The 22,853-nt window shown below is 47.1% G+C and overlaps 1 protein-coding gene across 1 annotated transcript; it reads left to right on the top strand.

Moving 5' to 3' along the window:
- The first annotated feature begins 6,611 nt into the window (after positions 1 to 6,611).
- On the top strand, positions 6,612 to 22,544 carry LOC123443586 (fimbrin-2-like). The gene is made up of 13 exons (XM_045120019.1): positions 6,612 to 6,732; positions 6,811 to 7,340; positions 7,435 to 7,606; positions 8,689 to 8,727; positions 8,832 to 8,900; positions 9,007 to 9,123; positions 12,963 to 13,177; positions 14,062 to 14,217; positions 14,305 to 14,504; positions 19,923 to 20,080; positions 21,277 to 21,373; positions 21,648 to 21,739; positions 22,101 to 22,544. Exons 1-13 carry the CDS (start codon positions 6,646 to 6,648, stop codon positions 22,272 to 22,274), a joined length of 2,106 nt encoding a protein of 701 aa, XP_044975954.1. The 5' UTR covers positions 6,612 to 6,645; the 3' UTR covers positions 22,275 to 22,544.
- Positions 22,545 to 22,853: the final 309 nt, after the last annotated feature.

Below are 22,853 nucleotides of genomic sequence, written 5' to 3'. Positions count from 1 at the left end.
CTCACGCATCATAGGAAGAGCACCAATGAGGACGATGAACCCCTGTGTGATCGTGTTCCTCTCTGGAACGGGCTCTAGATTGGATTTCGTGGCTTCTGGAACTTGCAGCGGTTGAAAATATATTTCATCGACTCTTCTACGGTTTCTGGAATATTGGGGTATTTATAGATCTCACATGCAGTGGAGGAGGTGCCCGAGGCCCCACTAGCCACCAGGCCATGCCAGGGGCCCTAGGCGCGCCCTAGTGCCTAGTGGGTCGTCTAGGCCTTCTTTGGTGATCATCCTTGGTCCCCAAGCTTCCTTCTAGTCTAGAAAAAAATCTCCAAAAAGTATCGTAGCATTTGGAATACATATGGTATTGATTTTCTGCGAAGGAAAAAAACAATAAGAAACAACAACTGGCACTGGGCACTATGTCAATAGGTTAGTTCCAAAAAATGATATCAAGTTGCTATAAAATGATCATAAAACATCCAAGAATGATAATATAACAGCATGAAACAATCAAAAATTATGGATACGTTAGAGACGTATTAGCCTCCGCCATGCACCTGCTCAGCCCCGTCGCCACGCCGCCTGGACCTCGTCGTCGGATTGGATACGGTGGGATCTGGCGGATCCCCTCGCCACCCGTGCCCCAAACCGCTGGATGTCCCACCGATGTTGTCCCCTGTTGCCACATCGCCGCCACTCGAGTGCCTCACCCGCTCGGTCCCCTGCTCGTATTGACCTGCGCCTGGGCCAGCGCCCGCGCGTGGGCCCCAAGCCGAGCCGACCCATCTCAAGTCGCCAGCGCCCCGAGCCGGCCCAGCAGAGCGGCTCGGCCAGCCCCGCTGTTGACCGCATGGACCGGTCCAGTTAGCACTGGCGTGCCTAGCTCCTCCATCGACCTTGGGCAAGCCCGCTAGGTGAGCGCCTAGCCGAGCCCCGCAATTCCCGGCTCGTGCATTTTTTTGCTATGTGATGCTATGCCTATATGTGATAATGACTGATTTTGCATAATTGTTTGTGGCATTTTTTTTGCACTTTAACATATTCATGTTATATATGTCTTTGGGGTAGAAAAATTTATAGAATCCATCTACGCAATTAATTTTGTTATTGGAGCAAGTTTGTGTGCATGCTATTTTGTTGTGATGCCCTTTTGTATTTTTGTGGGATTTAATCTGTGCATCGAAATTAAACAAACTTAATATAAAAAAGTTAAGAATTTTGTGTGGATTAATAATATCCCACTTTCACCCATGTTAAAAATATTAAACTTGTTGTTTGCATTGTTTTGCGTAAATTCCATGTTAAAATGATTTATTTCGTAACAAATAACCTTAGCTCCGATTTAAACAAACTTTATATGAAAATGTTTGTGCTTGATATGCTCTACGTGATTGTGGCATTTGCATCCATAGTAGGTTGCATCTACATGCTCGAACCTGTGTTTCAAGTGCTTCATGTATACGACTCAACTATTATTTTGTTCAATATGGCGTGGATGATTGCATCTAGCCCGTAGGTCTTTTGCATATGATTCCTCCGTGAGAATTGCTCTAGGATATGTCTACTTTGATGCCATGCCTCTGGTTACCATGTAGATTATCATTAACATGCTCATTTTTTGCTTTCAAGGTGCTATCATATTAAAAGCTGCAATCTATTTTCGTAAAGTTCCATTTCACGTAGCTCGAATTAAGCAAACCATGCCTCTTTTGATTGTGTGAACCAGAGCGGTTTGTTGTAGGTTATGCCTAGTTGCTGTTAGTAGGTTTCCCATGCCCTGTATGTCATGATTAGCTGTAGTTTTCATCATGTGAACATGCGAAGATGATGTTCTTGTTTGGTAGGGTCAAATATTTCTAAGTCTCAGAATCTGATTATTTCAGAATGTCATGTTGTGTTGATGCTAGTTATGAATGTATGCATATTTAGACCTTGCGAGTGTGGAATGAATTGAAGTGCATCATGCCTACTACCATGAAGTAAAGTTTAATGCCATTATATGACCCATAGCATATGTTTTTCTTGCTGTCAATATGCCAACATAATAAAACTGCTATGGTAAAAACGGATATTTTCACTAAGTCTGAAACTGTGTTTAAGTAGCCATTTTGTGAGCTCATTTCCTAGTGATCCTTGCTTCTATTCAATTTGTCGTTAGGATTTGGTTGTTGTGCATATTGTCCACTACTGCCTCATGTCTTATTTGTGCATTTTAGATTCCTGTAGGTGGTAGTTTTGGGGTGTATAAAATGTCATATTGCTGTTTTTGACAGATTATAGCTATAACTTGTGTTGGTTGAATTTGTTGAACCGTTGCTCCAATATGAACGTGCCATATATGAAACTTGCGTAGTATCTCATGCAGTTTCATAATATCTTGTTGCATCCATGATTTAAAATACTTGTGACTGTCATTTGCACACATTTTGCATTCATGGCATGCTATCTTGTGATGGTCATAACTTTTAGACCGTAACTCCATTTTAGATGGTCTATATATGTAAAATGACTAGAACGACATGTAGAATCACATGGTACACTTTATTTTGCTGTTTAATAAATATAAAATATGTTTAGTTCAGCTCTGGAACAATTTTGAAATTAACATATGGGGTCACTCAGAAATACTATAAGTTGTTTCCGACCTCATTTAATATCCCTAGATAGTGTAGTTTGTTCACCTCTTGCCATGTTTAACAACATTTAACATTGTCATGTACCTAAGCGGGAGTGAACTAAGTAATTCAAATATGGAGTTTCGTCAATATGGAACTCATTGCATATGGAGCTTCACTTAATGTGTAGGAGCTGATTGTGGTGCTTTGCCATACCATGCATAATTAAAATGGACATGCATCATATCATGAATATGTTGTGGTGCTATCGTATGTTGATTGTTTCTTTCCGGGTTGTTTCTTCTCAATAGAGTTCCGAAACTACTTCGTAGTGTAAGGATTCATTCGACTACATGGTTCATCCACTTCACGGATTCATTCTCCTTCCAAGAGGGATCTCAAGCAAGATGATCATTTACTTAGATACCACTACTATCATTGCTATGCTAGTTGTCTCGTTTCTATTGCTATGTCTCGCTGCCTACCACATGTTATGTCAAGCCTCCCAACATTGCCATGAAAAGCCTCTAAACCCCTACACATCCCAGTGAACCCTTGTTTGGCTATGTTACTGCTTGCTCAACCCTTCTTATAGCATTGCTAGTTGCAAGCGCAGTTGTGTTCCATGTGGCAACATGGATTCCTTGTTACTATTTAATTAAATGCGCCTATATACTTGGTAAAAGGTGGAAGGCTTGGTCTTTTGGCTTGGTCTTTTGTTCCATTTTGCCACCCTATTTACTTGTGTACCGATGTTATGTTCCATAATGACCACACCTAAAATGCTTGGGGTTGTTATGCGGACCCCATTGATTTTTGTTTTGGGATAAAACTCTTCTCGTAAGGCCCAACATTGGTACTACATTTGCCTAATAACTAATAAAACTTGCATAGGGACTTTCCGGAACCCGTGGATAATTAATCAACAACCCGGGACAGTGCTTCTCATGAGTGTTGGTCCAAACAAAGCCACTTGTGTGGGCCACCCGGGGCAACTCGAGGGATTTCTATCTGGCCAGATACGTACTGCTCATCTAGTAGTGCCCTGAGAAAGAGATACACACGTCTCCTATTGGGATATCGAGGATACCTGGAGCACCCCTTCAAGGTTAAATCTTTCACAAAGCCGTGCCCGCGGTTATGTGGCAACTTGGAAACTTTGCTTAACACCCGTCATAGCAAACTAGAAGTAAACTCAATTAAAATATGCCAACTGTGTGCGTAACCGTGACTGTCTCTACTCGTGAGTTCTGAATCCAAGAGAGGACACGATGGGGGTTATGTTTGATTCGTAAGTAGGTGGTCATGATCATTTCTTGATCATTATTAGTTCACATCCGTTTATTTGTAGATCACCCCCCTCTTATTCTTGTACTCGTAAGGTAGCTACTCAAATAAATGCTTAGTGCTTGTTGCAACCTCACCACTTAACCATGCCTCACCCATTAAGCTTTGCTAGTCTTGGTACCTTTGGAAATGAGATTCCTGAGTCCATGTGGCTCACAGATTACTACGACAACAGTTGCAGGTACAGGTAAAGCGATACTTTGACGTGAGCGCGATGATTGTTCTATTTGGAGTTTTTATCGTTTGATTTCGTCCGTAGTTGGACCCTGCTCTTCTGACTGGTGACTGGATGTATGGTTGTATTGAGATGATCATGATTAGCTTGTGGCGAGTGCAAGACAATTTCATATACTCATCTCTTCTTTGCATGTACTTGTAACGATATCCATTCTTGCAAAACGACGAGATGCGCTTCTATCCCTACCGAGGCCCTCGTGCCAAAATAAGGATAGGATCGCATCTTGGGCGTTACAAGGCACTGCCCAGATCAACGCGGTCAGCGCCGCCATGTCCCCGCGGTCCTTGACCATGCCCTCGCCGAGCATGGCCTCCTAGAGGCCCTGAGCATGCAGATTGATCTACATGATCAAAGCCCACTCGATGTAGTTCGTGAAGGTCAGCTGCTCCGCTGTCGCGTCTCTATGCGCTCTTGTAGCGTTGCCTCCCAGTCGCGGGCTTGGGCATCCGTGGCTGGCAAGTCATCGATGGCTACCTCTCTATTGCTTGCCATGGTCCCTCGTCGTCGGTGACTCTGATGCCAATTGTCAGGCGATCTGCTGGGATCACTCGTGTTCTCTCTCGCTCGCGACGAACTCAGGAGGACTCAGACAATCTTTTTTCGCAGCGCACAACTTGCTTCTTTTTCTCGGGTTTTCACTGCCTCTTATTCTGTTCGATCCTAACAAGAGTGCCCGGTTCACACGCCGCGACCGCGCTCGTGTTGAACGTGCTATCACACGTTCGCGAGGTGGGCTTGCTCACCGCAGCCACCACCTAGACCTAGTCATGCACGACGCGCACAAGTAGCGGTCTCTGCGCCTTATTCCTGGCGGAAACAAAAGAACCGAGAAAACAGGTCCAACTACGGTTCAGAGTTTAACTAACAAGGAAGCAGTGGCTCTCACGATTTTTTTTGCAAGGAGTGGCTCTAACTGATTTTTTTTGTAATCTAGAACTCTCTAGTTCAGAATCACATCACTCTTTATTGATCACAATTGAAAACTAATCACTGTTGAACTTCTTGGCCACTAAAGCATCAACTGATCATAAACAAGCAGTGGATCTAAAATGTTCACCGAACTGATCACCGCTAAGTTTTATAGTTCCAAAAGATAAACAGGAAACTAATCTGATAATGGGCAGGATCTTCTTCCCGATGAACATGGAGCGGCAGGAGGTTGAGCTTGAGGATGTATTTCCGCTGGGAGCTCGGGGTCAAGGTCCACCGGGAGCTCCAGGTCTCGCGCTTGAGATCGAGGCGCACGCAGGTCCGGGCGACGGTGCATGCCCTGGGCGTCACAAGGGCATCACGGCGGCGCAGTCCTGGGCTGTTGGAGGGCGGCATAGCCCTGGGTTGTAGGAGGGATTGCAGAGGGAGGGGATAGCGACGGGACATCATCCTTCACCCGTAGAACCGTCGTCCGTCGAGGTGGTCGCCACGTAGGAGCAGGTGGGCGGTGGCGCAGGTCCCGCACCGGAGTGGGTGGCTGCGTTAGGCACGAGGAAGCAGTCGTGGACGACGAGGAGGTGTCGCTTGTTAGCCATGGAGCTGGTGCCCGTCGAGGTGTCGCTCCCCGTCAGTCGTGGAGCCGTCGCTCGTTGAGGTGCGCGTAGTTAACGAGGAGCAGCACAAATTGGCGGCCGCGGCACAGGTGGACGACAGGGGAGGCGGTCCTTCGTCGTCGGATGAGCCCTACGGCGGATGAGGCGCATGGTTCGTATAGGAGACGGTGGGTGGGCGTGCGGTGCAGCGATGACGGGAGGTTCAAGAAGCAGACTGAGTTGAGTAGCAACAGATTTAAGAGGATAAAGATTTTTGACAAGATTACACATGAACTAGGTTGACGACAACCTTTTCGGACGAAGGGAGTACCTTGCAAGGGCGGAACGAAAACAGCTCGTAATCGAGTCATTAAAGGTATAGTTATCGCTTAATGCCAATCTTGAAAACAACCAAAGGCATTAGATCATTTCAGCACGTTTCAGTACAAGCCGCAACTGTGTAGCAGCACAACTATCAAAGGACTGCATTTTGACTCCAACATTAGCCACAGCTTGCAACCTTAAGGAGCATTAGCTGGAATCTCAATTAGTGACATCCCCCAGTAGCAACTGTAGTGTGAGAGTGAGTGGTATCCAACCTCCTCTCCTGGTACTTCCGCTTTCACGAACAGCAACGGTCGGGGACCAGCTCGCTGGGCTCTGCCAGGCAGTGACTCGGGAAGATTTGAATTCCCTACCCTGCTCTGTCCACTCTCTCTCATCAAAGCTCCACACTCCTCTTTTTTTTTTTTACTACGAACTGGGACCCTCCTTAATCATCCATCCCATCCTCTTCTTTAGTTTGAACCAACGCTCCACCTCAGACACTGGCCACCGTCTCGACTCGCGCATCCCACCTAACGCCGCCCGCCCGCCCGCCCGCCCGCCTGCGGACTCGGAGCTGCCGCCGTCGGAGCACCGGGATTCGATGGGATTCGACGGGCTGGTCGTCGTGTCCGATCCTTACCTGCAGCGCCGCTTCACGCAGGCGGACCTCCGCGCGCTCCAGGCCCAGGTACGCGCTCTCTGCCCTTCGTCTTCCTTGGCACTGACGGTGGTGTTTGTGACTGCGTTTTTCGATCTTGTTTGCTAGTACGCGGGGCTGCGGGACACGGCGCCTACCGGCAGGCTGCGGCTGCGGGACCTCCCGGCCGCGCTGACCGGCCTCGGGAGCCCCACGGCTACCGCCGGCGGTGAAGGGGGAGCAGTGCGCGGGGGCGCCGGGAAAGAGAATAGCTCGCCGCCCGAGCCGGTGCTCACCGACGAGGAGTGGTCTTCTGTGCTCAAGGCTGTTTCCCGCCCCGACGACAAACCGCAGCTCGACGTCAACTTTGAGCTCTTCCTGCGTGTCTACGCCGAGATGCAGCTGCGGCTCAAGGGCGGGAAGAAGGCGCGCGAGCGCGATGGCGGCCAAGGCATTAAGCGGTCCTCCTCCTCATCAGCCGCCTTCCTCACGGCATCCACCACGACGCTGCTGCACACCATCAGCGAATCCGAAAAGGCTTCCTACGTGGGCCACATCAATGCCTACCTCGCCGAGGATCCGTTCCTCAAGAACGCGCTACCCGTCGATCCGGCCACCGACCAGCTCTTCCACCTCACTAAAGACGGCGTGTTGCTATGGTGCGGTCCTGACCATTCAAATTTATGCTTTCGATCTAATGGTTTTATTTTTTGCTCTGATCTGATTCCTAACCTTTTCGGCTTTTTGGTCCAGTAAGCTCATCAACTTGGCCGTGCCAGGGACGATCGACGAACGTGCTATCAACACCAAGAGGCTGCTTAACTTGTGGGAGAAAAACGAGAACCACACCCTCTGTCTCAACTCTGCCAAGGCCATCGGCTGCACTGTTGTCAATATCGGCACGCAGGATCTGGCAGAGGGGAGGGTAGGACTCTCCCTGTTTCTATTTTTCTTGCTTTTCTTGCAAGTCGCGTTACTTATTTATAATAAAGGTGACCTTCCCTCAAAAAAAAAAAGTTGACCTTTTCAGTCGATTCTTTTTTACTTGGATACTTGGCCCTGTTTGGTTACTCTAACTTGGCTAGAGGTTAGAGTTAGTTTTTAACTCGTGACTAACCGTGAACTAACTCTAGCCAAAGGTGGTGTTTGAATGACAGGGTTAAATGCATTTTCCAGTTCTTGTGTGGTCGGATTTGATGCGGTCGACTCTTGTGTGGCCGGATCTGGTGCGGATAGATAAGAGGGAAAAAAGTAACTTTTTTGTAGGCCTCACCACAACTAGCTCAAATTAACACCTCTTGGATGGGATAGTTTTTTTGGGTGGGTTAGAGGCAACTAGCTCCAATCTAGCCCTCATGTTTGGATATTTTAGGGCTATTTGAACCCCAACTAGCTCAAACTAACTCTAACACATGGATCCAGACAGGGCCTTGGTTCATTCGGATGTTGTTGAGGGACACATTGGAGTGAAGTCCATGTGATGTACACGACTATAAAGCACCCTGTGTTGGTTCTCTCTACTTTTGTTGCTTTATACATGCACTTACTGGTGGTTATCATTGGAACACCATGGAACAATCATTTATATCAAAAAAGTGGCGAGGGGTAACCGATGGTTGATTTGATTGTTCCTGTGCCCTTTTATTATGACTGACAAGATGTTGAAATTTGTGGTGCAACTTGCTATGAAAGAATAAAACAAGTTCAGTCCGTGTCACACTGATAATTTGGCACACATGACATGCTTCATTTCTTCCAGTGCACCACTACATTCTACTTCAGGACACGGAAATACTCGGCATAACTCTGTGTTCTTATTTGTTGCCATTGAACTTATTTATTACTACGTGTCTATACCCCTGTACATCCTCTACTTAATTGTTTGTTCAGATTTAAGCTCTGGTTCTAGCATGTATTTTTCATCTGTAGTTTTATCTTTTCACTCCTTTTTTACATGAAGAATTCTTGTATAATGAGCTTACCAAAGCTTTCTCTTATTACTTGCAGCCTCATCTTATCCTAGGGTTGATATCTCAGATTATCAAGGTAACTTCATATCTTTGCTATATTTCTGTATCTATGTGCGCAACATTGTGTCTGTTTTATGTATGATACTCTCTGTGATAACGTGTTGTTACAATGACTACCAGATACAACTATTGGCAGATGTAAACCTGAAGAGCACACCTCAGTTGGTCGAATTGGTTCAAGACAGCCAGGTAGTCCTAGTTTTAGTTCATTATAATGCACTTTGGAGACTATTTTGGTATGTTTAATAGGCTAGTGAGAGTAACACACCGTCAATGGTTTCATGTACTATTACAGGAGATGGAGGAGCTTATGAGCCTTTCTCCTGAAAAAATACTACTAAGGTGGATGAACTTTCAGCTGAAGAAAGGAGGTTTCCAGAGAACAGTAACAAATTTTTCATCGGATATAAAAGTATGCTCATGTTAGCTGCTAGACCCCTTACACATTTAAATATTTAACACATAAATGCAATTCTCAAGCTGTGCCACATATGTTCCATAAACTATATAACTGAGATATTTCACTTCTTTTTTTGGAAGATCATTTCACTTCTCTTTCAACTAAGTCCTTATGGTTCTAATAATCACCATTGTGGAAAATATAGATGGCTAAATATTGTGTTGTTATGTGTTGATCTGACCCTCATATGGGGTATATATAGAATACATGAGAGGGTAGAGACTTGGAGTACAAGACAAGTCATACATGGTTTAAACCTATTCGATCTCTACTCCTTATCTCTATCTTTAAACCTATACTCCCTCCGTCCGGAATTACTTGTCGCACAAATGTATAAAAATGGATGTATATAGAACTAAAATACATCTAGATACATCCATTCCTATGACAAGTATTTTCGGACGGAGGGAGCATTATATTCTAACATCCCCCCTCAGTCGTAGCGGGAGTGAAGTGGACGATTGCGACTGAATTTAAAATCGTTTCCATTGTCTTCTCCACTGCGTCATCATCAACTGCGTCTCTGATGGGTCGGCACTTAGGGCGGTGACTCTGTCCCATTGTGGTGCCTTCCTATTCCCTCCTGCAGTCACAACGGGAGTGGCGTTGATGCCGTCAACGCCGTCGTCGTGAATGACGCTGTCGATGCCGTCGTTGTGAATGACGTGGTCGATGCCTTCGTCGTGACATGATCATTGTCGTCGTCGTGGTCGCCTCTTACAGTAAAGTCTGACAGAGGACGCTAGGTGTCCATCTTGTGAACGAGGTAGCGGCGGTGTGTTGACGATGATGGTGATGAAGACCACTTTGATGAAGACCTTGGCGATGTCGGTGATGGTGTCGCAGCGACGTGTCGACGATGTGTCGCTTCAAGGCGTCCCTTGCAGCGACGAAGCTTCGAGGCTGTATCGTGTCTGAGAAGTCGATGTACATGTCGAAGTCGCTTTTGTAATTGCGCTCGACGAAGTATATTGGCTCGTAGCCTAGCGCAGTCGTGCAACTTAATGAAGTGGTTTGGCTAGATGTAGTTTGACTTGATGCAGTGCAGATCGCTGGCTCGACGGTGGACGGCGTATCCGTACCGGGACGGGGCCGTGCCGGATCGCGAGGTGCGTCGTCCTGTGTGCGCTCTACACGGCTACACCGGCCGGTTCACGAAAACGGTTGCACGTAGGAGCGACTGCTGCTTGAGGCTGCGTGTGTGCGAGGTTGCCCCTGCAGGTATTTGTCGAGGCTGCAGGGCCCCGGCGCCCCGCAGCCGGTCGATGACAGCCGAGAGGTCCGCAGGCGGGAGTCCGTCTACCCGTGATCCGGACGTGTGTGTGGTTGATGTAGATCACTCGGTGTAGTTGTACGTGCCTCGAAGTAGACTCGTCGGCCCTTCCGGAGTCCCGCGATGTGAGCTGGCTCGATGAAGAAGTAGCGTCGTGGATCGGATCGCTCGCAGACGGTGCTACATGGAGTTCATGCAGTCATGCTCGATGTCGTGGCGGAGTCCGACTCATAGTTGTCATGTTTCTGGTACGGTGGGAACGAGGAACGGGAACGAGGGACGAGAGTCGGTGGCTGAAAAAATAGGGTACAACGGGGGTATACATCTCTCGAACGATTTTTTTTACAGCGGGAACGCGATCCAATCCATTTGGGTACGATGTACTCGGTACGGTATCATGGATCGAGGAACGCGAATCTGAAAGTTGAATATCTAAACTCTGAAGACTGAACTCTGCGCCTTGTGTCCTTGCCTCTGCAACTTCTGAATTTCGACTGCTGCTGGCCGGCGTCTCTGGCAGTCCGGCCACTGGAGTTTGGTGGTGCTCATTGGGCTCATGGCAAGTATTTAAAGGAATAAATCAGTGAAAAATGAACAGACCTGACTGTCAGCATTCCTTGCAGTTAATGGACTCGAGGAAGAACGAGGAGAAAATTGGATATTTGCCACTTTAAACATCTGGCTTCGCAGAACTGCCACTCTCAAGATGGGCTTCGCAAAAATGCCACCTGGCTCGTGGACACCTTGATTACCATGCCATTTTCCCTCTTTTATTGATTTTCCTTTTGCTTTTCCATTTACGTGCACCTAAAAGGACTAGACTGCCCTGTTCGTGCCGAAGCCCCTTCTTGCCTGCTCGTCACTCTCATCTTCTCACCGCCGCAACTCGCCCTTGCATGCTCGCCGTCACAGCTCACCTCTGCTCCGCTCGCCCACACTTGCGCTCGCTGCTGCAGCTCGTCAGGTGACGTGCTGAAGGAGTGGCGGAGGCAGGCACGAACACAAGCATCAGTGATGCAACAACGGCAATAGCTAGACCCTGTTGTACGTTCTTGGAGGAAGGAGAACAATGTACGTGCAGGTAGTGAAGATAAATTTTGGCAGCGTCGAGGCGGTCGACGGCGACGGCGCCCGGGGAATCGGCAGCGCAGCGGAGTTAAGGAGTTTACAGTGGCCACGTACAGGAGATCAGCGTCGGCGATGTCTAGGCGATCGGACTTGGCTAGGCAATTAGTGACTGCACGGTGTTCTTTGTTGTTGTTGTGTTGGCTAGCTATCCGTGCGTCTGTACAATTAGATCAGGTACGTGTACACATCCAAGGGTAGTGTGGTCTATTCAGGTGCACCTAAATGCAAAAGCAAGGAAAATCAATAAAAGAGGAAAAATGGCATGGTAATCAAGGTGTCCACGAGCCAGGTGGCATTTTTGCGAAGCCCATCTTGAGAGTGGCATTTCTGCGAAGCCAGATGTTTAAAATGGCAAATATCCAATTTTTCAAAGAACGAGGAGTTTTTGAGAAAAGAAACAACGGCTTGAGTAAATTGTTCCTGGCGTTTTGGCTGCTGACCGCGGAACCTGAATCGAGGAGAAGGCTGTGGGGACGCCGAATCTTCATCGAATCGTACTGAATCCAACCTCGTTCCCAAATCCGATTTCGAGCCGATGAATTGGGATCGAGGGACGGCCTACCGTTCCCCGTTTCCGGCTACTATGGTCTGACTCGCCCAGAAGGAGGCGATCGATCGGATCCGAGTTGAAGATGATGGCGCGATCGGAGTCGAGGGCGGGTGGCGCCGGTCCATCTTGCTTCCCGGGCCATGCCTGCTAAGTGTTTGCATCGGCCGGCTGCTCCAGCGCGTGGCCATGCATGCAGCTCCTGGATTGCTTGCTGCATGTGCTCCGCCGGCACGTCGTACTTGATTTTTTTATCACCGGATTTGAGGGTGGTCAGGTTTGTTTGTGGCTACGAAAAACTAATCTAATAGATCTAAACTACGGACCAATCTAATATTTGATTGATCGGATGCCTCGCCCCGGGGAGAGAGGATTAATCTCCCTGGGGGTGGCGTGCTGCGGAAGTGGTGAAGGAACCTAGGATCGGCGTCATGAGACTAACCGCTCTAATACCATGTGAAAATTGTGGGATGAATGAATATCGTGTTGTTATGTGTTGATCTGACCCTCATATGGGGTATATATAGAATACATGAGAGGGTAGAGACTTGAAGTATAAGACAAGTTATACATGGTTTAAATCTATTCGATCTCTACTCCTTATCTCTATCTTTAAACCTATGTTATATTCTAACAACCATAACTTTCAAATATTTTTGCCCCTTCACAATTGATCTCATTTTTTATTCTTGACTTGAAATTCTATCTGGTCACGGGGAGTATATACTATATAGTAAGAATGTTAATAAATGAATGAAGATCAATCCATCGATCATGCTTTTAGTTTGAACTGCGCCCTGTATAGGGAATTAATATTTGTTACCTTGGTCAATGGAAACCCAGGACAGTGAGGCATACACTTGCTTGTTAAATGTCCTGGCTCCAGAATGCAGTGCTAAACCATCGCCAATGTCAGTAAAAGATCTTCTTCATAGAGCAAGATTAGTTCTTGAGCATGCGGATAGGATGGGCTGCAAAAGATATCTGGCCCCGAAAGACATAGTTGATGGTTTACAAAATCTAAACCTTGCCTTTGTGGCTCATATTTTTCAAAAAAGGTATGTATTATGAGCACCCCTTCAGCTCAGAATTTATATACTTAAGGTACAGTTTGCTGAAGAACTCACATTTCCATTGATGTTTATCACATTGAGATACCGAAGATCAATTTTTTCTAAGAACTGCTGTTAGCATGTGATAGTTATTCATCCTGTAGTTTTGCTTTTGTACAGTCCTTGCCATCTGCTACTGTTCTTGGTAACATACAATGACATTGACTTCAAAAACAACATCTTGTGCAAACTGGTAGCGTTATGTTGTTAACGTTCTCTCACCTGTACAGCACTAGTTCCTAGGAAAACTCTCAACTCTGAAGTTTTCCTTTTATTGCTGATAATGAAAGTGAAAGAATGTATGTAGGAAACAGTCAGCCATCAGAAGACAATAGAACCATTTTTTCTTGATGTTTTTCTTATTGATTGAACAATGTGTGCTCCTACAAAAAAGAGATTGTTTTGTTACCATGCACATGACATATTATTTTGTGCATTAGAATGACACCCACACAAAGATTTCGAGAGAAGGGCCCGTTTGCTTGCAGAAGTTTCTCTAGCGCAGAAAAGGATTGTGAAGAATCAAGATACAATTGTCCTTGTGCAAGACAACTGAGCAAGCTGAGCACGGCAAACATTGTAACTAGATAATGCACAAATATTCCTGGCCAGTAAAACCATATGAAGTACCCCGTCACCGCTGTAGATGTGCTATTATTATGGGCCCATTCAGCAAATACTTTGGTCATATCTCTTAACTAGGGAGTGGCAATGATTACCAGTACTACAGCTAGATACACATGCTACAGAAGCCTAATGAAAATCCGATGCTTGTACTTAGTAGTGCACTGGACAGTCTAAACTCTATAATTGTTGTCCTTTTATTGCAGGAATGGGTTGTCGAAACAAATGAAACAAGTTTCCTTTGTGGATGGAGTATCTGATGATGCTCAAGTTTCAAGGGAAGAGAGGTCATTTAGGCTATGGATTAACAGCCTTGGAATTTCGACATATATAAACAATGTATTCGAAGATCTCAGAAACGGGTAGGCCATACCTCTGATCATCTATATCTTACTCTTCTTTTAAAATGAAGCTGATTCTATCTTTCATATTTCCTTGTGGGACAATAGATGGGTGCTCCTCGAGGTCATGGATAAGGTTGCTCCTGGTTCAGTTAATTGGAAGTTTGCAAACCGACCCCCAATAAAATTACCATTCAGAAAAGTGGAAAACTGTAATCAAGTTCTGAAGATAGGAAAGGAAATAAAATTTTCCTTGGTGAATATTGCTGGTCATGATATTGTGCAAGGAAACAAGAAGTTGATATTAGGTAAGTGGTTTTTTCATTCTGTTGCAAATAATAAAATATACTTAGATTTTGCACATAACTTGGATGTAACTTACCAATAGGGCCATTATACCTATACAAATAATCGTGCCTTCAGAGATTAGTAAAATTATAATAATCAACTAGATATTCATGATATGTGTTAATTTTTGGTTGATTAAATGGTTTTGCTGAATAGCCCCCGCTGTTTCCGCAAGTATGTCACATAAATATGATTTTTGATGAACTGCTATATGAGCCGTTCTTTCTTGGAGCATGCTGACCAGTTCCAGGATGGAATGACTTTCCAAATTGATGAGGCTTGCCACAATAAATTGTTGGAAGTGATAATCGAAAACAGAGAGTAAGGATGCGATCGAGAGAGAGAGTGGTTTTGCGCTGCTACAACTGCTGCAGCTTTTCTGCTTCGTTTCTTTTATTCAGCGTTACAACGACCTAACTGAAAAAGAGATAAACCAGGCGATGCCCGGGTCATGAGCGCTGCCATCCCAGCGTTCCCCGCATGTCGCTCGTCTAACGGCCTCGACCATCTACTTCGTGCCATCCCACGATCAAGTCAAGGCCGCATGAAAAGCTAACAAACTACGACCGAGACGCAACTCGGTTTATTCTAAGTGAAGAAGGAAATCGACACCTGATTAACTGTCGAAACTGAAACTAACACACGCGAACTGTCGAACCTGACGAAGGTGAACTTCTTCTGACGAGACTGAACTTCTTCTCCAGCAGCTGTTAGAACTAAAAATCTCCCCCTTAATCAGCTGCTGATGTTTACCATGCCCAGCTCCTCCCGCAACTCCTGAAACTTCTCTCGAGGCAATGCCTTTGTGAGAATGTCAGCTAGTTGCTCGCCGGTGTGGACGTAGTCGACGGTGATCCTTCCGTCCTGCACACACTCGCGAACGAAGTGAAACCGAGTCTCGATGTGCTTGGTTCTGTCGTGAAAGACAGGGTTCTTGCAAAGTTGAATCGCAGACTTGTTATCAATAAGCAGCGTGGTCTTCCTTCGAGGTTCTCCCAGAAGGTCACCAAGCATCTGTCGGAGCCAGACACCAGTGCACGCAGCTGTGGTTGCTGCCATGTATTCGGCTTCACACGAGGAGAGGGCGACCACTTTCTGCTTCTGAGATTGCCAACTGATCGCACTCCCCCCGAAGACGAACATTGTGCCTGACGTGCTCTTCCTGTCATCAACATCGCCGGCGAAATCTACATCGCTGTAACCTACCAACTGTGGCTCCACACTTCCTTTCTTGTATCTGCATCCAAAATTCAGTGGTCCAGACACATACCTCAACAGGTGCTTGACAGCCGCCCAGTGCTCTGTCGTGGGAGCCTCCATGAACCTACTGATGTAGCCAACTGCGAAAGTGATGTCAGGCCTTGTGTGCACCAAGTAGCGAAGGCTCCCGACAATGCTGCGATAGAGTTTCTTCTCTGCCGACGGGTTTGTACTCTCCTTGCTCAGCTTCAGCCGTGGCTCCATTGGAACGTGCACAGGATGGCATCCCGTCAGTCCCCCCTTGTCCACAATCTTAGCCGCATAGCTTGCCTGTTTGAGAGTGATGGCATCGTCTCCCTGGTGCACCTCGATGCCAAGGTAGTAGCTTAGCAACCCGAGATCACTCATGGAGAAGATGGACTGCATCTGTTGCTTGAACCAGTGGGTGGCCTCCTTGCTTGATCCGGTGACTATGAGGTCATCGACGTAGAGACCCACCAGCAGTCGCTCGTCGCCGTTGCGCCGCATATAAACGGCGTGTTCGGACGGGCTCCGTTGGAAACCGAGTGACACCAGCGTCTCGTCCAGCTTGATATTCTAGGCACGCGGTGCTTGGCAAAGGCCGTACAGAGCCTTGGAAAGGCGGAGGACCTTCTCTTCTTCACCAGCACGCTCAAAACCTGGTGGTTGCACCACATACACCTCCTCCTGCAGATCTCCATTCAAGAAGGCCGACTTGACGTCGAGATGATGAACTTCCCAGCCTGCCTGTGCAGCGATCGCGAGTAGCAACCGCACGGACTCCAGCCGTGCCACCAGAGCGAAAACTTCGTCATAGTCTACCCCCGGTCGCTGCGCGTAGCCCTTCGCGGCGAGCCTCACCTTGTACTTGACGATCTCCCCATCAGAGTTCTTCTTGAGCTTGAAAACCCACTTCACCCCGATCGCCTTCTTGCCCGGGGGGAGAGTGGTGAGTGTCCAGGTGTGGTTGTCGTCGATGGACTCCATCTCATCCAGCATGGCCGCCCGCCACGCTGCGTGCGGCTCCGCCTCCTCAAACATGTTCGGCTCTTCTCCAGCCACCAGGAGCAGCGTGGCTGCATCCAGTGCACTAGGTTCCGCCTCCTGGAGAACAGCGTCGAGCATGCGGTAGCGGCGTGGCGCTTCATCGCCACCCAACTCCGCATCAGGTGTAGCTCCTGGAGGAGGAGAGGCGTACTGCCTCCTGGCTTCGTCTCCTTCTTCATCGCCTCGCGCAGGAGTGTGTGCGTGCACCGGAGTTGACGGGCGTACTGCAGACGTGGGTGCTGGCGTAGCCGGATCCCCAAGCTGTGACAAGGGCAAAGTTGGAGTGAAATCGATGACGAACGAGCCGTCCGCTTGGACCGGTGCCTCCCAGTCCCAGTTCGTCGTCTCGTCGAAGATGGCGTCGCGAGTAACGTGAACCTGCTTGCCCACGGGACATAGACACGCCAGGCCTTGGACTGCCCGTGCTCGTTGCCGATGAAAGACAGTCCGAAGACTGCGATCATCGAGTTTCTTCGCCCCTGGCCGGATCACCTTGGTGTAGGCGATGCATCCGAACGTGCGGAAGTATCCCACCGCCGGCTTCTCCCCGTGCCACGCCTCGTACGGGGTCATGCCCCGCACAGCTTTCGTCGGTGCGCAATTCAGTAGATGGACGACGGTGACCACCGCCTCCCCCCAGAATTCGTTTGGCACGCCCTTTGACTTCAGAAGGCACCGCGCCGTGCCCACGACAGACTGATTCCGCCGCTCCACCACCCCGTTTTGCTGTGGCGAGTACGGGGCGGTGAGGTGCCGACGTATGCCACGGTCGGCGCAGTATTCCCCGAACTCTGTCGAGGTGAACTCGCCACCCCTGTCGGTCCGCAGTACATGGAGCTTGATGGAGGTCTCAACCTCGACTCCAGCTTGCCAGAGTTTGATCGCCGCCGGGGCTTCATCCTTGCTACTCAGTAAAACAACCCACATAAAACGCGATTTGTCATCGACCAGTAACAGGAAGTACCTCTTCCCGCCGTGCATTGGTGGAGTGATAGGGCCGCAGAGATCTCCATGGACCAAATCCAGGCGATCACCGACTTGATAACTGGCCTCGGTAGGGAAGGGGGCGCGCCTCTGCTTGCCGACGAGGCACCCATCGCAGATCTGATCGACATGTTCGACCAGCGGCATCCCGCGCACCATGTCGCTCTGGGCCAGCTTGCGGAGGGAGTCGAAGTTGGGATGCCCGTAGCGCTCGTGTGCGACGAAGACCACCGTCCCTCGCCCTTCGATCTCCACCACTGACCCATCGCCGAAACGGATAGTGCCGCCGACGTGCCGGTCCAGCTCGGAGAAGACAGTGGGGTTCCCGGTCATGTGGTTGGATGCGCCAGTATCCAGGTGCCAACGGGGTTCCTTGACATCCCCGTCAGCCCCAAGACACACGTCGGTGCGTTCCTCGTCTAGGTGCACAACCTCGACGCCCGGTGCCTCCTGCACGAGCTCGTCAGGGAGTGGGATCACCTGTGCCATGAGGAGCGCAGGATCTTCATCTTCTGTAGCCACAAGGTGCGCCTCGCCACCGCCGCCCTCCTCCTTCAACTTCTTACGGCACTCGCGAACCCAGTGGCCGCTAATACCGCAGTAACGGCAGTTACCCTGGCGTTTGGGGGCAGGCTTGCCGCCGCCAGGGCGGGCGACAGTCTTGCCACGGTCGCCGGGAGCCTTCCCGCGTGTCTTCTTCCTGCCGTTGGCCCCCCCATTGGAGGACCCTCCTTGATCACCGCGCCCGAGGCGCGCGTTCCACTCGTCCAGAGTGAGCAGGAGCTTGCTGCCGCCCTCTTCTTCGGCGTCCAGCTCGTAACGCTCCTCGGCCGCCTTGAAACGGCCGATGATTTCCTCGATCGTCGTCGTGTCCAGATCGACCAGGTTGTCGATGGAGACTGCGAGCTGTGAGTATCATTTGGGGATGATCCGCAACCACTTCTGGATCACGCGTTTGTCGCTGATCTCATCTCCAAGTTCGCCGAGCCGTGCGCACAACCCTGTGAGGCGCATCGCCAGATCGTCAATGGACTCACCGGGCTTGTGCCGCAGCTGATCGAATTCCCCCCGCAGGGTTTGGGCTTTGGCGTCCCGGACGCGTGCGGATCCTGCACGCATGGCCCGGATCGCCTCCCAAAGTTCCTGGGAGGTCTTGTGCTTGCGCAGCATGGGTAGCATGTCAGGGGGCACGGATCGGAGGATGAACTCCATCGCGCCCTTGTCGTTGCGGTAGCCGTACTCCTCGTCGAGGTCTTCCGCGCCCTCGATCGCGCGCCACATCCCCCTCGCCTGCATGCCGATCTCCTTGAGGAGACTCCACTCGGCGTAGTTCGTGCGGGTCAATGGCGGCACGTTGGCGTGACCCGACGTGACCGGAGCAAACTGCCTCGCCAGTGCCAGCTCGCGCCCTTGGCCGGCTGCGTACCTCGGCGAGCTCTTGCTACCGTCGTCGTCGGCGTCCCCCACCTTCTTCTTGCCTACATCACCAGCCATCACAGGGACCTGAACCCTCGCTCTGATGCCACTTGTTGGAAGTGATAATCGAAAACAGAGAGTAAGGATGCGATCGAGAGAGAGTGGTTTTGCGCTGCTACAACTGCTGCAGCTTTTCTGCTTCGTTTCTTTTATTCAGCGTTACAACGACCTAACTGAAAAAGAGATAAACCAGGCGATGCCCGGGTCATGAGCGCTGCCATCCCAGCGTTCCCCGCACGTCGCTCGTCTAACGGCCTCGACCATCTACTTCGTGCCATCCCACGATCAAGTCAAGGCCGCGTGAAAAACTAACAAACTACGACCGAGACGCAGCTTGGTTTATTCTAACTGAAGAAGGAAATCGACACCTGACTAACTGTCGAAACTGAAACTAACACACGCGAACTGTCGAACCTGACGAAGGTGAACTTCTTCTGACGAGACTGAACTTCTTCTCCAGCAGCTGTTAGAAGTAACATAAATTATTTTAATTTTCTTTAAATTTAGGACATTTTAAATTATCAAAGTTACCATTGTTGTTTTGTACAATTCTTTGCATACACAATATTCCATTTAGCATTCCAGTTGATCATACAATGACATCGCACATGCCCCCCCCCCCCCCCCCCCCTCTTCCCCCTCCACAACAGCTTTTCTCTGGCAATTGATGCGGTACAACATCCTGCAACTGCTGAAGAATCTTAGATTTCATTCGAATGGGAAGGAGATCACGGATAATGACATACTATTGTGGGCTAACAAAAAGGTTAAGGATTCTGGAAGACAGTCTCGAATGGAAAGTTTCAAGGTTTGTATACTTCAATATATTTTATTAATGCACTTCATGCTTTAAGAATATCGTGCCATTTTACAGTCTGCGAAGTTGCTTCATCATTTGTTTCTATGAGTTTCCTACAGAATATTCTTCATTACAATGATATTTTCGTATAACTTACAGATATGAAATATGTACTCATAAAAAATACATATTCTAATCAGGGCAGTCAATTGAATTATGTGCTTGGGATGAGTTACAGTTTGTTCTTAAAATAGTATGAAGGCATGAACTCCATTGCCGCATGCACTAATGCTTTTTTCTAGGTCCTATCATAAATCCAGAATAATCTTGAGAGTGGATTTTCGGAGCTCGTGATGAAATAAGCTTTGGTGTGAGCTGCACAAAAAAAAAGTTAGGGACTTTTATAAAGAATAGTGAATGTGCTAGAAATACATGATTTTTTGTGTGTAGCTTTTATCATCATGAAAATTTACAGAGATGTAGTATACATCCCTAGGTTCATGTGTGTTTTTTTTCAGAATTTTTTGGAACTTGAAAACAATACGGTTTTTGAATTTTTTTTTCTCTTATAAAAATAGGAGCTCCAACAGGCACTTATGCTATATTTCTATGTTAGGTTCTACCATAAATCTAGAATAAACTCCTACTCTGTTCACTATTATAAGATGTTCAGATGTATGTAGACACGTTTAATGTGTTTGTTCACTCATTTCAGTCCGTATGTACTCAATATTGAAATATCCAAAACATCTTATAATAGTGAATGGAGGGGTATTATTCAGTTGTAAGCTATCACCCCTGTTCCGAATTACTCCCTCCGTCCGGAATTACTTGTCGCAAAAATGATAGAAATAGATGTATCTAGAACTAAAATACATCTAGATACATCCATTCCTCGGACAAGTATTTTTGGACGGAGGGAGTATAAGATGTTCTAGATATTTCAATGTGGACTACATACAGACAGAAATGAGTGAACAAACACACAAAATGAATATGTATACATCCGACCCAGAAAAAAGCTAGAACATCTTATAATTCGGAACGGTGGGAGTACATTTCAGTTATGTCACTCTGAAGGGTAATAATGCTAGTCTGAAGGGCCACTATTTGCATGAGGAACTGCTGTCACTATCACTTCTAAAGATATGTCAAGTATCATAGTGTGCATATCGCTGTATCTTCCCCTAATTTACTAATTGCAGGATAGAAGCCTTTCAAGTGGCATATTTTTTGTCAACTTACTAAGTGCTGTGGAGCCTCGCGTTGTGAATTGGAGCCTTGTAACCAAAGGGGAAAAAGGTTGGATGTCTCATGTCCCTGATGTGTCCAAAAATCTCCTATCAATTTTTCAATTAAGAAATGATATTGCATAGAAATTCAGTATATCTTATTTTTATTATGAAAGTATATACCATTTTTATACTCCTTGTATTACATCCTCACAGTCATACATTTTATAGACACGCTTCCTTATTTATATCGCCAGAGTATTATAGGTAGATAACTAGATTTATTAGTACTGTGTATGCTTTTCAGAGCTTCTTACCTAAACTTCTAAATGGTTTCGGCACAGATGAAGAAAAACAAATGAATTCTTCCTACATCATCTCTGTGGCTAGAAAGCTTGGTTGCTCCATCTTCTTGCTGCCGGAGGATATAATGGAGGTGAGGCATTTGATTGAATCTTGGAAGCCAAAACTAGTTTCATAGTGTTACTTGCAGATTGAGTTTGTGAATGTTTATCATGTTTTAAAACAGCTGTAAGTAACACTAACTAGTTTCATAGTGTTACTTGCAGATAGTGTACAAAACAGCTGTAAGTAAGCTGAATTACACAAATGTAGGGAGTTCAGTCTATATTGCATTTTTTTGAAAGAAAAAACTTGGAACTAGATCATTTTGGTGGTGTGATGCCCCACTTGCTAGTCTACCCAAACAGCTTCAAGTAGTGCACCATGCTGAACCCTATTCCCTTGTGATTTCAACCAATTAACATCTGCAATGTGATTTCGGCAATTTGTCACAGGTCAACCAGAAGATGGTCCTGACTTTGACAGCAAGCATCATGTATTGGCATTTGAAAAGGCCAACATCATATTCACTGGACCCTGAAAACAGTAGTTCGTGTGAGACAAGTTCTATCTCAACTTCAGATGATTCGGCATCTGAATCATCAATTGATGATAGCGGAATTAGATAGATGAAATTGCATGGTCTGACTGCTATTTCAGGACTCGAGATTATATATTCTTGATTCTTTGCTATAATTTGGAGAGCAGATGCATTCAAGAATGAAGGGGAGAATTGTGAAAGAGTATTGTTTGTTGCATTTGAGGTTTTGTAGTGCGCAAATTGATTTGGTGAGTGATGTACAACATCCTGTAAATATTGACACAAGTAGCAAGTATATGTAACATCATAGTGGCAGTTTTTTTAATTTAAAATCCAACCACACTGATTAGTTTGTTGAGCAAGTTTGCTTAGGTGGCGTCGGTGACTCATGTAGTTAGGCAATAATTTAGCTTGCTTTGTTTTGTGTTGCTATCCTAGCTATGACCGCTATGACGCTGAAGCAGTTACCTTATTAGTGTACAAACGACCGAAAATAGCATGCAATCATTTATACATGTAAATTTAATCCAAAACGACCACATATGCAACTTCCTTCGTTCCTAAATATAAGTCTTTTTCGTTCCTAAATATAAGTCTTTTTAGAGGTTTCGCTAAGTAATTACATATAGATGTATGTAGACATGTTTTAAAGTGTATATTCACTTAT

The sequence above is a fragment of the Hordeum vulgare genome, chromosome 3H, assembly GCF_904849725.1.
Source record: "Hordeum vulgare subsp. vulgare chromosome 3H, MorexV3_pseudomolecules_assembly, whole genome shotgun sequence".
Taxonomy (NCBI): Eukaryota; Viridiplantae; Streptophyta; class Magnoliopsida; order Poales; family Poaceae; genus Hordeum; species Hordeum vulgare.
The sequence above is the reverse complement of the archived record's forward strand: the minus strand, read 5'-3'. Positions and strand labels throughout refer to the sequence as shown.